The sequence below is a fragment of the Schistocerca serialis genome, chromosome 7, assembly GCF_023864345.2.
Source record: "Schistocerca serialis cubense isolate TAMUIC-IGC-003099 chromosome 7, iqSchSeri2.2, whole genome shotgun sequence".
NCBI classification, from domain to species: domain Eukaryota; kingdom Metazoa; phylum Arthropoda; class Insecta; order Orthoptera; family Acrididae; genus Schistocerca; species Schistocerca serialis.
The window spans coordinates 42,917,798-42,935,925 of NC_064644.1; the positions used below are offsets into that span (position 1 = coordinate 42,917,798).

Here is an 18,128-nt window from a genome sequence, read left to right on the forward strand (position 1 = left end):
AGAACCAGTGGCAGTTTTTCTGACCATGATTATGAACTGCATATTAGGGCTGCGGTTGAATCACTCAACCATTCCACTGCTCGCTGGATGATAGCTAATGCAGAGGTGGTCGCAGCCGCACAATAGAAGATGTTCATTGAATAGTTGGCTTTCAGATTGTTTCCTGTGATCCTTAGTTATGTCTCGCAGAATGCTAAACCTGGAGAGCCAAGCAAGCAACAGTACTCTTGCAGCCAATTCAGTGGATATATTTTGTACCATGACAATCTGTGGCCACCTGATAAAACAGTCGAAGATCATTAGCAAATACTGTCTGTCAGAGTATGGTAGTGGCCCTATACTGCCCAAATGTATGTGCAAAAATATGGTTGACAACGTCAGGAAGCGAAACAGGTGCGGAGACATGCCTGCTGATATTACACTGGCATATCAGACGTGTGTGCCCAAGCGCGACAGTCTTTCTGCACCCCTGACCACACAGCTTTAGCGGAGACTAGTTTGGCTGTTGTTCAGACTCCTGGGTGTGCTAAGTTATGCAGCATGCGAAAACTTTGTGACAGTATTGTTTCGGTATGTAGGGCCACTGCTTCCTTCTTGCAGCCTCACACCAAACATCATCTGGCCCATTTTGGGCTGGCATACACCAGAGCTGCAACACAGTTTGATGGTCATATCCAGCCTGAAATCCGGGTGCAGGTACTTATACAAATGAAATGACACAATCTCAGAGACTTTACTGGTCTCATACAGATACGATTTTATGTATATAGACTGAAGCAGCAAGCGCAAATTTGTACCAAGTTCAGGAATTTAACCTGGATCTCATGCTCACTAGCCAGGTGCACTAGCCACTACACCACCTTGGAGGGAGGCATGCCAGGGTAATCCGTGCAGTTGTGCAAACTGCTGTGCCAAGGTGGCTTAGTGGCTAGTGCACTTGCCTAGTGAGCATGAGATCCAGGTTCAATTCCTGAACTTGGTACAAATTTTCACTCCCCACTTCAGTCTACATACATAAGATCATCATGTTGTTCTAACACTATTTCTGTCCAACAAATAGATTTTAAACTGGCACTATTCCGAGAGAGCAATCTGCAATCTGGTTGTGTTTACCTGCTATGTGCAGGACATGACTTGAGAACTGTGCAATGTACTCGACCTGCCTGCAGTGGTGCAGTGAGTTGAGACCAACGTCACACCAAAAAATGGCTGCCAACTGCTTGTAAAAATTGCAAAATGTCCCTTTGACCAATGGGCGGAAATCTTTAATTGCTAAGTAAATAGGAAGCAACTCACAATCAGTTGCACTCCATGTTGAGTGTTTTCGAGTCAGGTTCTTAGAGAAAAAGGCAAGTAGCTGCCAGTTGCCCCTGACTTTCTGTTGCAGAGTCACTCCCACAGCTGTTGGGCTCACATCTACCATAAGTGACAAGAGGGTGTGCTCAGTCTTGGGTGTTATAGCAGCAGTGTATGTGCTAGATGTTTCCTTAAGTCTTGGAAAGCTGCCTTGGTATCCAGAGCCTACTGTACCTTACAGTTCCCTGTAGTATTCTTGCTGGCGAGTAATGTCGAGAGCAGCTCTTGGACAGCAGTTAAGTGAAGCAAGTGATGTCGATAATAGTTCAGCATGTCTAAGAATTTGCAAAGTCTCTTGTAAGTTGTACGAAGTGGCATCTGTTATACTGCTTCAACCTGCTATGACAATGCTGACAGTCCTGCCGGGTAGACCAAGTATCCCATCATTTTAAACTTTTGCTTTTCCAGAACACACTTTCCTACTTTAATAATTACGCCATATTCTTTTAAACAGCTGAAAAGCTGCTGTGGTGTGCTGCATGCTTTTTTATTCTAGCAGATAATACAATAATACCGTCCATGTAGCAAAAAACACAATGTTAATTCTCTAGGCACTTTGAGCATGAACCATTGCCAAGTTTGTGCGGTATTCCTAAGGCCGAATGACATGAAACTCATATAAGCTGAATGGTGTGATCACTGCTGTTTTTCTTAATGTTAGCAGGCGCCATGAGAATTTGTGATACACTTTGGTGCAGTCTGTAGCACTGAATATTTCTGCACTACTAATTCTGCTGTAAATAATCCATTACATTTGGTACAGAGTAGCAGTTTCAGATTGTGCATCTGTGAAGCATTCTATAATCTCCACATATCCTCCAGGAATTTTCTTTTTTTACAAACCATGTAGATTGGGGAGGTCCACTGACTATCCGACCTGGTCACAATACCCGCTTCCAGCAGTTGATTGCACTCTGCTCATGCTCTGAGTAGCTTATGTGGATGCAGACACTGTGGGTGGAATGCTGAGTATTGTGTGAGCATTTCCTGGTGGCACAGAAGGGTTTGGTGAGTGAGTGGGGTGGCGGGTGGATTTAATTGTTTAACTGTTGCATAAATGTTTGTAGAATGTTGAAACACTTCATTTCCTGTTATTTTTGCTGTCTTTCGCCGTTCTCAACACTGGCTCTCTAACTACAATATTGGCTACCAGAAAGTGATTAGCAAAACGTGGAGCCTGTAATTAGAATTCCTAGTGCCCACTTCATCTGAGAATACACTTATAGTTACAGCTTATAGCTCTGAGGAGTTAGGAGATTGTCCGGGATTTATAACCAAAATTGATTTTCTAAAATAGCTGAGTATATTCTGAAAGTCACAGATGAAAAACAAAAGAATCCACACAACCTAACTAACAGAGCAGTTCAGAGTCTAATGCGCTGATGCAACTATAAATGTCCAAATTAAATGTTTAAATGAATGCTCGCCATAATTTGATGATTAGGTTCATCAAACGCCACGCTAAATAATGGTAGAATGTTTGTCCCGCGACGGCACGTGAAAATACGACAATACGCAAACTGAAGATCGATAATTAAAGTCAACCCAGAATTAACAATTCACTCGCAAATGATTTCATGGTTACGCGTATCTCGAGTAACTTAATACGGCATCCGAGGCTGTTTGTAGCAATGATACCGACGCGACGCGACTCCCGACACAAATGACGTGCTATTCAACGTCTGGAGAGAACTGGGGCCTTGCTTCCTCGTGCAGCGTTCTTATATATAAAGCCGCGGTGCGGACGGCTAAGGGAACGCCTGATCAAATCGGCTCTCCCGACTAGCCGCTGGGCTAGTAATGCACCACATTAAGTTACCAAATAAATCATAGCTTCTCTTGCTGATGGCCGATGAAGCTCTTAATTTAAATGTGCATTCAGCACACAGGTAAGTAATCATAATAAAATTTTGATGTGGCCAAGTTAAATATTTTGGGCGAGAGAATTAATTTAATTACACTGCACGCAGCAGACGAGCTCTGAACTGGCCGTTTGGAGATACGCTATCACTATAGTTTTACAGGTATTCAAATGAAACTTCTCACATCCTTATGGTGATAGCGGATCTCCATTCTACTTAAATCTAAACATCCTAGCCTTATTTATTAGCCTACTTAATCTATCTTGCTTCCTTAAGTTTTGAGACGAAAACCAGAAAATCATGAATTTCCACTAAAATCTTAATTTGTGAGATCCAGAAGACTGTTTTTATTAAATAATTATGAAAAATGAATCTAATTATAAATTTTGAAGTCTCTAGCTCTTTTCTGTTGCGCCAATGATTTTTACAGAAAAACGTCCAAATTTCGAAAATGGTTAAAGTTATCGAACTGATATTCAACACATATTAATTTAATATTACTCCTGACATGCTAGAAATGTTTTAGGTTATTTGCGTGATTTTTAAAGTATTGCGCAACATTTATGACGTCAGAGCTATTACAACGGACGGGCTGGCACACAATGGAAAGACTGCTGTGAATTTACTACGGCGTGAGTAGGCTGCTTCCCTACAAGTGCCGGAAAATCTAGAAGTAAATTATGAAAAGGTGGCTCCTCAGATATTGTTGACAGCATTTGAGTCTTTATGACTCCCGGCTTTCTTCTTTTTTGAAGATGCATACTTCATTGTGGGCACGGAAACAAATCAGTATTCTTTGGCATGGATGATACGGTAGAGACATCACACGTCAATGAAGGTAAAGCCACAGGCACATCACACTGCGTTTGACAGAACTCAGAAGACACAGTAGTCATTATCCATTCTGTGGGTACTGGTACTAATCAGTGGCTGAACAAGTCAGGCATAAGTTGATAACCATGTAAAAAGTCCACTCTGATTACGTGATCAGGCACATCTGCAATCATAAAAGCCTATGTCGGTTGGAAGTTTGAACCCAAGTGTAGCATTCGACATTTTCACCTTAGCTAGTGATCCTGGAATCATTGGCCGCAATAATTATATATTGCATTGTTGCCATTGGTGTCACCAGCACCTCTTGGACAGATGCTGATTTTCGAACCCATATCAGTTCGAAATTTGTCCAATAACTGGTCCTGTATAACCAATCAGTGTGACGGGTTGACTGCTGCTAATTTGGTATTTCCCCATCTTTTTTCCACTCTGTTGTCTGGGCTCTTCTGTTGTTGCAATGGATGTTAGCACCCAGCTTTGAAATTTGGGTAATTGCAGGGTTGAGTGCATTGATGTGCTGAGTTTCCAAAAGACATATGGTACCAGCACCACCATTCCAGTGAGTCATGATACATGGCAGTTTTCTATTTTTCAAAGTACAACTTCATGGCTACTGTTGGTGTGGAGCATTTTTCCCCTCTTGTGATGCTAGTTGCTTCAAGATGGGTTCACTCAGTGTGTGGAGTTGGTGAGAAGTGTTTGTGCACATTGCGGGACTAGTAGTGCCAGCTTCCACCTCTCTGCCTGTTCCCGTTTTCTTGTCTTTACTATTGCTGATATTTGCAGAAGCAGAAACCTTACTTAACCTGCAATGTTGTCTGCCTTCTTTGCTAACACTTGCAATGCCATGTCTGTCTGTGTTGCAATGACAGCGAACATGGTGGCTGGAAGTTTATGAAGCTATAACAAGCGTAAAGATTATTCAGGTAGGGCCTGCTAGTATACATAGATTTTTGAGCACTTGTGACCGAGTCTTAAGGCCCATGTTTTCATGCGTGAATATCTTTTGTAGTCACTATTCTGGTTGTATGTAGCACCATATGAAAGCTTGCTTTAGCGTAGTGTAACTTTGCTGTGACAACGTTTTGTTCATCAGGATAGAGGTCAGGAGTGGAGGGCAATGTAAAATGAAAAGTAATGAAGTGGAATGGACCCAATTTATTCCTGTAACGATGATACATTGGTGCCTACGTAGGGCTGAGCAGCCCGAAGAGGGGTTGGCGTCTGCTCATCAGAGAGGCAGAGGCTAGAGGAGCGACTACTCGGGGCCGAGGTCTGAAGCTAAGAGAGCGTGGAGCTGTTTCCAAGCCGCCCTCGCCGCTCCCGGCCGCGTCCCCAAGTGATCACACGATTAGTCTCTGATTGGAGGATTGATTCCGCCAACGCGCCTTGCTAGTAGCGTACCCCCATCAGCGCAACCTACCCGTGGGACTTGAGTCTGACCAAGGAGCACGTGGCAGGAATGTGCCGACCATGGTCTTCTGGCCAGCACCTTCCTCCACAGTATGCCCAAACCAGCTACGGCCAAACATTATGCATGGAAAATTTATTTAATAAAATTTTGTCGGCAATGATCCCTCTTGGGGGGTCTCCTCCCTGCACATCCTTTCCCCTTCCAAAGAAGGCTCTCTGGGTGAAAATGAATGAGCTTATTCTAACATCCTTTCCCCTTCCAAAGAAGGCTCTCTGGGTGAAAACGAATGAGCTTATTCTAACTGATTATTCCATTTAAAAAATATATGATCATTATGAAGGGTCCCAGAAATTAACATCCATAACATAGTGATATCAATATGTGCAAAAGTTACAAAGTGGCCTGAAGGGCCTGAAGGAAGGCTCTTGAATAACAAACTTGTGAAGTTGGTGCGACGGCAGTGGGGCGGCGCCATGCTGTGAGTGTGAGTCAGCGGTATCAGTGGTGGTGGGTACCCAGGCGATGATGAGGGGCACCGGAGCACAGCACACTGAAACATTCCACCCTCGTGGGGGTGAGAGAATGCTCCCAGGCCTAACAGTCACAAGGGGGTTTTCCCCGTAATATTACTTTGAGTTCTTAAATCTAGGATTACAATGGTAATTGCCCAAGTGGGTGAATGAGAACATTACAAAATGACAAAAATTTAAAGAGAAAACAAAATGACTTACATGAGGGTTAAGACTTGACATGAAACTTCCTGGCAGGTTAAAACTGTGTGCCCGACCGAGACTCGAACTCGGGACCTTTGCCTTTCGCGGGCAAGTGCTCTACCAACTGAGCTACCGAAGCACGACTCACGCCCGGTACCCACAGCTTTACTTCTGCCAGTACCTCGTCTCCTACCTTCCAAACTTTACAGAAGCTCTCCTGCGAACCGGGCGTGAGTCGTGCTTCGGTAGCTCAGTTGGTAGAGCACTTGCCCGCGAAAGGCAAAGGTCCCGAGTTCGAGTCTCGGTCAGGCACACAGTTTTAATCTGCCAGGAAGTTTCATATCAGCGCACACTCCGCTGCAGAGTGAAAATCTCATTCTGGAAACATCCCCCAGGCTGTGGCTAAGCCATGTCTCCGCAATATCCTTTCTTTCAGGAGTGCTAGTTCTGCATGGTTCGCAGGAGAGCTTCTGTAAAGTTTGGAAGGTAGGAGACGAGATACTGGCAGAAGTAAAGCTGTGGGTACCGGGCGTGAGTCGTGCTTCGGTAGCTCAGTTGGTAGAGCACTTGCCCGCGAAAGGCAAAGGTCCCGAGTTCGAGTCTCGGTTGGGCACACAGTTTTAATCTGCCAGGAAGTTTCATATCGGCGCACACTCCGCTGCAAAGTGAAAATCTCGTTCAAGACTCGACAGTTAAATTGTGATTCCATAAACTTTTCATAGAAATACTAATCGATTACAAAATTAGTTCATTGACCTGACACCTAGACCACAACTTAATTCTAAGGGGGGGGGGGGGGGGTCATGCCTGATCGCGTGCACCAAGGTTGGCAGGTAGTTTCAGGTTTGATATTCACCTTCAGGTTGTGGGGGTGGTACTACTTCTCGGAAGGAAGTGAAACATTTGCAAAACCCTCTTTTACGGAGTATCCAGGATATTATAATCAGAATCATTACAATGATGATTACCGAACCAGCGCTGGGTAATACAACGGTGGTTAATCGCTTGGTTTGGTGCCAATCAGCAATATGTGAGGCCACTCGGTCAAGAGCAACTTGGTTGTGTTCCTGGGTAAGGAGATGATTGATCGATTGGAGTAGATCTGAATCATTGGTATTCGGTAAATTCTTCAGCTTCTCATGGTGATGGATTTTAAAAGAGAGTTCAGGAAGGTATAAGGTAAATGTGGGAATGGTGACATGAAAGGTGGAGTGCAATTGAGCTGATATCCTCATAGAAGCAGCGTATATGTCACATCTTGAACTATTATACACTAGGCCACTATTATTCATTGTTACCCGGTACGATTCAGTCTCTGACGTTGAACGGTGGCACTCCAGGGTGGCGGTGACAGTCTGTGGAACAGCGAACAGAAAACTGTTGCCAACAGGCTGAGTTATTGGTTGACAAAGTGAGACTAGAACACGAGGACATGGAGGGGTAGTAGTTTCAGCTAAAAACAGTGACATCTCGCACTCAGTAGTGTTAGTGTGTAAAATTAGCGTGGAGCATAAGTAATGTGTTGTATGGAAGCAACTGGATAGTTCAGCGCGAGAGAGAGTCGCGTGAGTTTGTCGATCCCGACTAACTATTAAAAATTCTTGAGTCTGCCAAACAACATGGTGGTGAAGGGTAGCCCAAGAGACTGGAAAAGTGTATATTTGATAGCACTCGTATTCGCAATTTGCGCACGTGATTGGCAACCTCATTCGCATCCGAATACCGTCCGAATTACGGGTAAGTCGGACCTCCAACGCAGCATAGTAAAAGGGGAGATTGCCGCACGGCATAAAGCATTTGTTTAGGGGCCAAAATTTGCGACGACACATTGTGTAGGATGTGCAAGAATGGCTCTGAGGGTAACAGATGTGGACTGAGCTTTCCTTGCAGTCCGAGTTGAATGGCCGAGTGTAACATGTGCACGTGTAGCTGTGCTGTGTGTATATTAAATAAAAGAATCTGCGTGGTTTTCACAATGTCCAATGTGATAGTCAGATTACGTAATCCCGAGCGAAGATGAGTCCACTCTTGGTTAAAGGATTGTTCAAGTGTACCATAGTGTTGTGTTAATCTGTCGGCTACAACTTGTATTTGTCTAGTTGTGGCTAACAGGTTATTCTCAAGATGTGTCAGGCGAACCTGTTGATGTACCGACACTTCGTGATTAACTTGTGTTTCCGAAAGCGCTTGCTGTGTGTCCAATCCCAGCGTTTTGCGTCTGTTTCGTCAGGAGTCCCAAAGACAGATTTTAATAATGTACCTCCAATGGGCAACCAGGCTCATTTGAAACGAGGCCGTGGTACTGCATCCCTAATACTGTTCAATTGACTTCGAAGGGTTGAAATAATTCTAGTCACTTCCCACAGAGATCGGAGAAACTCATGTTCCTTCGTCTGCGTCAAGAAGCTTTCATATTTTGACAATTGCGGAGCTGTATCATATAAAGCACGGTCTTCCTCTTCTAATAATGTTAAGTTGACATCAGCTAACACAATAGCATAATGTGGAGTATGCACCAGATTATGACGACGTCCAAAAAGCACACCAGATGTGGAAGGGTAGACGTGAAATGGAGGCGCCTTAACGGCGACAACGACAACCATTGAGGTTAACATGCTTCCCATTGCGGATGATAAATTCACAGCCATTTGAACGGAGGTTGCTTTCAGCTTCCAATGTTGATAGCGGTCGACTGCGAGAGAAAGTATTAGTGACCCTACAAGTAAAAATTTCCTGGCTTACTTGATGAGAGGGGGTACAACATTGTAGCAATAATTACGTGACAAGTATTGACGATGGACCAGTTCAGTCACGCTTACTGATGATGAAGGCCACGAAATAGAATCACGGCAGGCAACCAACAGTTTGGCAGCCGTGGGGGTAGCAAGGCGACAAGACAATGGTGTAATTCAACACTGAGTATCCGCTGATCAATCACGCGTCAGCAAAAAAGACGCTGAACGCGGAGGCAGTACTACGCAGCGCAGACTAAGCGTAACTCGCAGTAAAAATTTTTAAACCTGCTATGGGACGAAGGCCAAGTGTCGTTAATTAATTTGAGATTTTGTATGAAGAAAGTTTTTTTTTTTTTAAATGAGTAAAATGAGAAGGAATCCTGTGACCACGGTGTAAACCTGCACAGCCTAGGCACCTCCCACGCATTGGCCACTACACAGGGGCACCCACCCCGCTAAGGCTCGACACGGCGAGACAAGTGAAGTACTTCATAAATTTCAGAAATAATATTGAGTGGTTTTTCAGCTGTAGAAAACCCGAATGAGGGTAGGACAACTCAAGTTAACTCAATAATCATAGGATCTTTACTTACAGAAGTGGTCAATAGAGAGATTAACTGTACTGAAGTCGGAAATGAATGTTAGCGAGAGCGAGTCTGTTGCTCGTGAATACAGAGGCTGGGCATGAAGCAGTGGAGGCGGCGCAGCGCAGCTTTATCAGCGCTGAGCCGGCAGAGTGCTGAGCTCAGATAACAGCGTCGGAGAGCGCTAGTGGCTCTGCGTCCGAGACTAAGACATTGTAAGTGCAGCTTAAAAGTAACAGTTTATTGCAAAGCAATAATAAACGAATAGCTGATGTCACAAAGACGTTTGATTCCATTTTAACAGAACAACTGAAGTGTTCAACAGGTAAATTGATTACGTTGTTGATTAAAAGAAACTGCTACTGAACATAATGTACATACGTACGTACTTCCCTTTCCCCTTCCGAAGAGCAGAAGGCATAAACGATAAAAGCCTTGTTCATGTACTTAGTATATGACAATAGAGGTCTGGTAACATCAACAAGTTACACCAAGGTAGTGTGGATATGAACAGTGTGAGTGTGTTGTAAGTTGTTATTGGGCATATGAAGTGTTGTGTAAATGTGTGACTAATGGTAGCTGATGGCGGATACGAATTGAAGGCCAATTGGTGCTATCAGAGATACTTCCAGTCGAGAAACAATGAAAATTAAAAGGGAATACCGAATATGACACAAAAATAACGTATAACCATAAAGTGTACTAACATTAATCATAACTATAAATTGATAACAATAAAACGTAACATTGAAGTAATAATAATTGACAAGAAATAAAATAAAGGGAATATTTCCCGAACATAAACTTCCGAATCGGATACGAAATCCGTCAGGGGATGTTGTTTTTTAGTCGGTTGACGAAGTGCATAAGGGACTACATCAGTAGAATCCGACAGTGTGTGTATATAACAACATTGTTCTTAAAAGTGCAGTTTGCACTGTCAGGTGGTGAAAAGCAACAAAATCGTTCAGCAACGGAAAAGGCTACCATTTGGGGAACGGTATCTGAATCTTTGGCAGAATCCGATGATTTTGCAATGGAATTGCCATGTAGAAAGTGGCGTTGTATAAAATGTAATAAAAGAGCGTTTGGGGCTCAGTTCATTTGTGGTTGAGTGCCAAAGGCGTAGTGTGAGCGCAAATTGTCTCACGGTAATTGATGTATGAATTGTTTTGTGGTCAACCAAGGAGCCTAGGATTCGGTGACGTGTAAGTACAAGTTCGCGGTGCGAATGAACTACCTGCGAGTGACTCGACTAATAAGTTCAGCAGTGCGTTAGTGCAATCTGCAGACTTGGATTGATGATTATATGATTTGCAGGGCAACCTGCGGACAGTGCTAAGGCAACCTGTCTAATAATTGAGGGGTAGGCAGTGCATTGGAGCTGTCTGCGATACCGTGGTTCAGCGGGCCTAAGGGCGTCCGTCTGACTTAATAAGAATTAGTGTAGGCACATGGGTTTCCTGCGATACATGGAATAAAAGTATCAGCAGCGTTATTAGCGACCTGCTGTACTAGGAAAATGTCGACTGTTCAAGCAATAAAAATAGCTCTGAAGCTAGAATAGCATACATGCATAAATAGCGTCACTTTTTGTGCACGCAGTACATAACACTACATAAAATGAAAATCATGAACTATAAATCACTAGCGCTAGCATAATGACATAATTAAACACAATGACATATATTGACAGGAAAATAAAAACACAATAATGTATAATAATAACGCTGTAAGTAGTCGGAACGCTCAATGTTAACATGTAACACTGGCCACCTGGAGCTGGCTGCTAGGCTGCGTGTGTGTTAGTTTTAAAACTGGCGATAACAAATTGAACTGAAAGGACAACTAGGCACAGTTCCCGTAGCGCTTACATCACCGGCTAATTATAGGCAGAGTACATATCTCGGTGTAAAGGGGTGGTAAGATTAAAAGACCGGTACAGTCGGAAGAGGGTACCTAACATGTTGTAGGGGCCTCCTCATCGACAGAAGAAGGAAAACAGGATAGAACAATGACCACGGCGGTAGAGTAAAATAAATGGGGAGGGCAAAAATAACTGCATAGCAACCAAGGAACAGTCACCCACCGATATACGGCAGCCCGGACGATTGGTCGTTTATGCCTCGTCAGTAGTGTGAAAAACCCGTGGCATTGCATTGGTTTGCCCATATCTGGCCTTGTCCAAGGAAGATAACGTTAAATGTCCTCATAGTTCGATGTGTAAGAGGGTTAGGGCTGTAGTTTGTAGCTTATACAATGATTCAAAGCAGTAGTGAAACTTCACTTATAGGATTGGCAGACTAAGGTATGCAGAATAATGTAAATCGTTAAGAACTTCATGTGATTTATCCAGCTAATGTGAAACAAAACAAGGAAAAGAATTTAACAATGAATCACATCTACTTAATATTTATGTTAAGATTTATTGGGATGTTTGAATGAATTTTGGTTGCTGTGTCTTCCGGCTGCATGAAAGAAACCAGCTTGGAGCTGTTAGCGAGCGCGCAGCACACGCGTAGGTGCGGAGTAGGCACCGGCACGTCAGCAGTTAAGTGAGACGGCGTGTAGCCGCGAGAGACCGACCGCTACTGCAGCGACAAATATCACGCGCTTAGCGTGTACAAGAAATAACGATGAATTAGAAATTGCTAATTATCTAGAATAAGAGTTTTTTAAAAAGGCTGTTAGTTATATAAAATGGTGGTAAGTGCATTGTAGTCTGTCATACACGGAGGATAGGGCAGTAATTTGCGGTTTGTTTTTGTAACTACTTGGACATAGTATGTACGTTATGTTCAGTTTCTTCAATTTCCTTAGTTACTTCTAAAACTCTAAGAAACTCATCAGCCTAGTTGGAATATGTCTCACTGATTCAAAAGGCAAAGTGAAGCTTGGGAACCACCTCACCGAGAGCTTTAACATAAACACACGGTTGAGACAAGGAGATGGTGTGTCACTGGTATTGTTCAACCTGACACTTGAAAAGATGATGAGAGAAGCCTCTCATAAAAGTTCCAAGGGTATAGAGGTAGAGGGTGAGAAAATCACACATCTCGTGTTTGCTGATAATGTGGCCCTGTTGTCCAGATCTAAGGAGGAACTAATGCAGACGAATGAAAGCGTGGATGCAGAAGCAAGCAAAATTGGACTCCTTGTAAATTAATCAAAGACGGAATGTCTGGTGATGAGCAGGACCCATGCTGGGGTTAATTTTTACAGAAGACACAGCATGTAAAGCAGAAGCCAAAGCGAGGCTCCAAGCTACCAATCGATCATACTTTGGTCTCAGTCAACTTCTTGCATCATGTGGTCTCTTGAGGAATTTCAAACTCCAGCTGTATAAAACAATGTTTCAACCTGTCATACTGTATGGTTGTGAAACTTGGAGTGTCTGGAAAAAAGACTTGAACAATCTTCTTGTTTTTGAGTGGAAAGTTTTAAGAAAGATCTTTGGTCCAGTACAGGATGAGATCACTGGAGAATGGAGGATCAGACATAATTGTGAACTAGACGAAATGTACAATAGATCAAACATTCTAGGACTGATGAGAACCAAGCACCTTGTATGGGCAGGGCATATCAGTCAGATGGATAAATGCCGATAGCCTTTGAAAGCTATGGATTATACTCCCTGTGGAAGATGCCCACCAGGAAGACTAAGGAAGAGATTGAGGGATGGAATCCTTGAGGACTTGCTGCATATTGGAATAGAGAATGATGGGCACCAGGAGGCACAAAACAAAACCCAGTGAAGGAGGAACCTTGTAGTAGTGTGCGGTCTTCTGGACCTGATCACCTAAAGTAAAGTAAAGTAAGTAAGTGCTTCTAAATCTAGATGTGAGACCATGATATTAAATCTATCAGTGTTATTGAACACCCGACACGTTGAAAGATGCATTCGATTTGCATGAACCAAATCTGAGGTCGTCTCAACCAGAATATGGGAAGCTTAACATTTCAGTTCCTTTGCACATACTCCCATCTTGTATATTTACACCTTATCATGCCATTTTTTGGTGAAATAAAAGTCACGGATGGTGATCCTAAGTCACACAGTGAGCATTCTTCCGTTCTGATTACAGTTTTGGGTGCTTGCATCAATGGATCCATTTTTTCTGACTACATGTTTCAGTGTTTAAACTTTGCTTTCCTTTTCAGGGTCACCACTACAGGAACTCGAATTTATTCTCATGTTCACAATAAGTTTTGCTCAGTATTCCATAGTAACTTTTTATGCAAGCATATGATGCAACAACAAACAGGAGATCAACAACTGCAAATAATGACAGTAACTATGCCGACAGTGGCAGAGATGCTTTTGCGATGGTTTTGCATACTTATCACAGTGACGTGTATTTTGATATCAACACACCTTAATAATTTATAATATATTTTCATCTCCATATACTGTGTAGTTTGGGCATATACTTTCAATCAATGTGTGAGAAGCATGAAATTATCTTTGTTTCATGTGTAGTAAGTTTGGCCAAAATGAGTTTATTCAAATAATTTTAGTCTGTTGTGTGAAAATAATATAATTTCATAAATGTATAGGGTGGAGATGATCAGGGACGATTCTTTTTGTTGTTCACCACACATGTATCTGACAATTTTCTTCTGAAGCTTCAGTACCTGAAATACATCAGTAAACTATGTCATACCTAATAATATATTCAAAATAAGTATGATATGCTATTTTTTCATGTTTTTGTGTCAGTACTATTTACACAGAAAATGTAAAACTGCTTAATCTAATTGCTAGGAATTCAACATGTATTTTTCAGCTTAAATTCTTGTCCAAATTGTATCCAGGTAATTCTGTTGCATCAGTTTATTGAAAAGCTGATTGTTGTGATCTGTTTTAATGTTGTGGCACTTTAAATTTTTGATTTTGAACAGTGTTCAGTTTCAACCTATTTAATTGGAACTACTTTTATATCACATTGAGAGTGTTCACAACAGAGCTCAAAATTCTGTCTGCATTGTTACTTTTGATTGATACAGAAGTACAATTTTCAAACAGAACTGACTTCATATTTATCAATAAATCACTTATGTAGAATAAAAACAGGTTTGGCCCTAGAACGGAGTATTGAGACAGAACTTGTAATCCTGTACTCCATTTAAAATGACAATTGATTTAAAGTGGTAATTACCCATTGTCTTCTGTTCTACAAGTATGATTAAGCCGTTGTAGACCAATGCCTCAAATTGCATATTTATCTGATTTGTAGATAAGCAAGACAGGGCTTATGGCTAACCGATTTGAAGGCCTTTGCAAGATCGCAGAAGATACCTGCAACATTATTCATATCATTTTTCGACAAAATTCTTTACTGCATTCCCAGTCCATTTTCCTTGTTGTTGAGAATAATATATTTTACAATAAAATAGTGAATAGTGGATTGCTGCTACTTTCTCCAACACTTAACATTATTGCACTCTTTGTGTCCCTTCAATTGTTTCACATGTCTTCCTTTGAACATTTCTTGAGTTTTTAATGTCTTCATATTTCAAAATATCGGGAAACCATACCTGTTCAAAAGATTGGTTGATTATTTGAGTTCATTGATATATTACTATGTCGTACACTGCTTTGTACTTTAATGGACGTCCTAACTCAATCAACAGAATTTTTTGTTTTTGATTATAATATGGGGTGTTCAAAAAGTCTCTCCACAGTGCCATATGATTGTTAGCCGCATGTGCCATATGCCACATTGAATATACAGAAATGAAACTCAGTGAAATAAAAGTTATTAATTTATTGAATATTCATTTTTACTTACAGTTTTTCACATTTAAATGTTGAAAGTGTCCCCCCTGTTGTTGAATACAATACAGTCTCTTGCCAAGATCAGTATTTTTCAGTTCTTGCACAACTGTCTCTTTGTATGGGAAAAGTTCTAATTTTTTCCTAACAGCTGTGTGGGCCGTTCCGACATTAACATTGATTTCTTGAGCGAGTTTTCTTACTGACTTGTTTGGACTCGTGCACATTTTATTGGAAATATTGAGTAGTTTATCCTCAGACAAAACGCTAGGACGACCACTTCTCGGTCCATCTGTCACACAGTATTGCGATGTGGGAGTGTTGTCACCGAGAAAACTGTATTAAATGTTTGACGAACTGAAACTGTGTATTTACTACCAGCTTCGAACACTTGTTCGACTAAAAACACATGCTCTTCAGTGGTTAGCATTTTAACAGTGACACGAACAAAACAAAGGAACTAAACTTTAATGTTCATGTCAACATGTAACAACACACACCAACAATACTACTGACCCTGGCTGAGATAAACGAAACAGTGTAATGTTGGGAGAGTCCACTTGAAGCTCGCATTCAGGAGGACGACGGTTCAATCCCGCGTCCGGCCATCCTGATTTAGGTTTTCCGTGATTTCCCTAAATCGCTCCAGGCAAATGCCAGGATGGTTCCTTTCAAAGGGCATGGCCGACTTCCTTCCCCCTCCTTCCCTAATCTGATGAGACCGATGACTTCGCTGTCTGGTCTCCTTCCCCGAAACAACCAACCAACCAGCCACTTGAAGGGAAGTAACCCAGGCAGGCGAACAATCATACGGCACGCACGGCTAACAATCATACAGCACTGCGGAGAGACTTTTTGAACACCCCATATAACATTTTTCAAAACTGTTACGAAAATTTTTTAAATTCAGTAAGATACTCAGCGTCTTGGTCAGTGCCGTGCAGAAACAGTCAAAAACTGGTGCATCATTCAGTTTATAGTGACCTCTGTGCAATGGATGAAGCCTTTTGCCTCATATTTTCAAAAAGGCTGTACGTGAAAAAAGTGTTCATTTATTTCAATTTTGCATGCATATAGAATTTTGTTCTGCAGTTTCCTGGTGATTTGTGTTTCATAATAATGTGCTTGTCTCTTCCATTGTTTGTTCCCACACTCAGAATTAGCCGCACACAAACTGGTTTATAATGCAGTTTGTAGTTACAGCTCATGACAATTTTATTGACGTAATGTTCCTTTAGGAAATGTGTACAGTGCAGTATGATGCATTTACATGCACACTTGCCAAGGAATATACCTTTTATCTGAAATTACTCTTACAGAATTTTATATAGGTGTGTAATTGTTTTAAAATATTTTCATTATTTCAAAATTTTAGGTATTCTAGAACGTCAGTCGCAGTCTCGACAAGCCATCATAGAACGTCCTGTTCTCCCCAGCAGCAAGACTAATGATATGCGTGGCTTGATTAAGCCACTGAAGAGAACACATGGCAGTTGTGATACTAAAAAACACACTTCACAGATATTAGTAAAGAAGCGAGAGAAGGGAACCATCCCGCAGACTGTGACATTGCCTGAAGCAACTGTATTGACAGATAGGCACCTGACCAGAGAAGGTGAAACTGAATATAATCACACTGCTGAAACATGCAGTGTTTCTGAAACTGGTAAAACCACAAGTGAAGTAGATGTACAGGGACAGAAGGAAACTTTAGAGTTTACGGATGAAAATGACTGTCCATCTGTATTACCTGCAGACAGTGTTCAGCAATTTGATTCATGCATGAATACAAAAGTAGTGGCACCCTGTCCACAAGAAAATATTATGAATGTCAAACAAAACTTAATCTCAAATGTGCCTTCTGCAGTTACTCATATTAGCTGTAGTAATGCTAGTTTGTCTGCTGATGAGGAAATGCAGGCAGTCACAGAGGCTTCTTCTGCAAAGCAAGAAGTTCTGAGAAGCAGCTGTAGTAAATCTCGTGTTTTAAATTTCACTTCTTCAGGAAAAACCTGGGTTAAGACTTTCACTTCCCCCATTTGTAGCTCTAATATTGAGACAAGTATATCCACATCACATGACAACAAATCTACATCATGTCATTTGAAAGGAACTGCGGGGTCTGTCAAGGAAATGGCTCCAGTGCCTGTGAATAGAAGCTCTTCATGTAATCCAGTGGCTGAACAGTCTTTCATCAATAAGAAAAGGCAGACAGTTTGCTTAGTAGATAGTGGATATCATGGCTCTACAAGCTCAGATAGCGATGATCATGTTAGTTCCTAATTAACATTTGTATCATTATATTAAATACAAAGAGTTATACACACTTTGAGATGTTACTGGTACCGAATTCCTTAAAGGGTAAAATGCCTGTGTCATAAATGTAAAATATATGTATATTAAATTCTTGTAAAGTGTATATAAAATAGAGAAATTAAAGTCTGAGAATTTTTTTAAAATGCATGTACAAGTATTTTGCCTCATATGTGTTAATTCATTCTCACACCATGTTCCATAAATTCTGCCTGGAAGAAGATGCTTCAGTGATATAAGTCCAATTATGCATAAACTGTGGTAGGTGCTGCCACTACATGCTACTTCCATAATGAAAAAAGTTAAACACCAGCTACGACACGTGATAATCTACTCACAATGATAACTATGATAATTACTTCTAGATTACTTTATTACATTTATGCTGATTATGCTCAGCTGCCATGTCTCACACGCCACAACTGTTCAAGGTATCACAGATGAACAGCAAGAAAGTCACAACCAAATAATGCACTATCTACTGGTACAGCTTTCTTTCAGGAATGCTAGTTCCAAAAGATTTACAGGAGAACTTCTGTGA

At 41.6% G+C, this 18,128-nt stretch overlaps 1 protein-coding gene across 1 annotated transcript in view; it reads left to right on the top strand.

Moving 5' to 3' along the window:
• LOC126412716 (probable splicing factor YJU2B) overlaps positions 1-17,733 on the top strand; it is a 70,658-nt gene extending 52,925 nt beyond the window's left edge. The window contains exon 6 of the mRNA XM_050082434.1: positions 16,650-17,733. Coding sequence (XP_049938391.1) covers positions 16,650-17,557 — 908 coding nt within the window. The 3' untranslated portion in view covers positions 17,558-17,733. The remainder of the gene's footprint in view (positions 1-16,649) is intronic.
• The last annotated feature ends 395 nt before the right edge of the window (positions 17,734-18,128 follow it).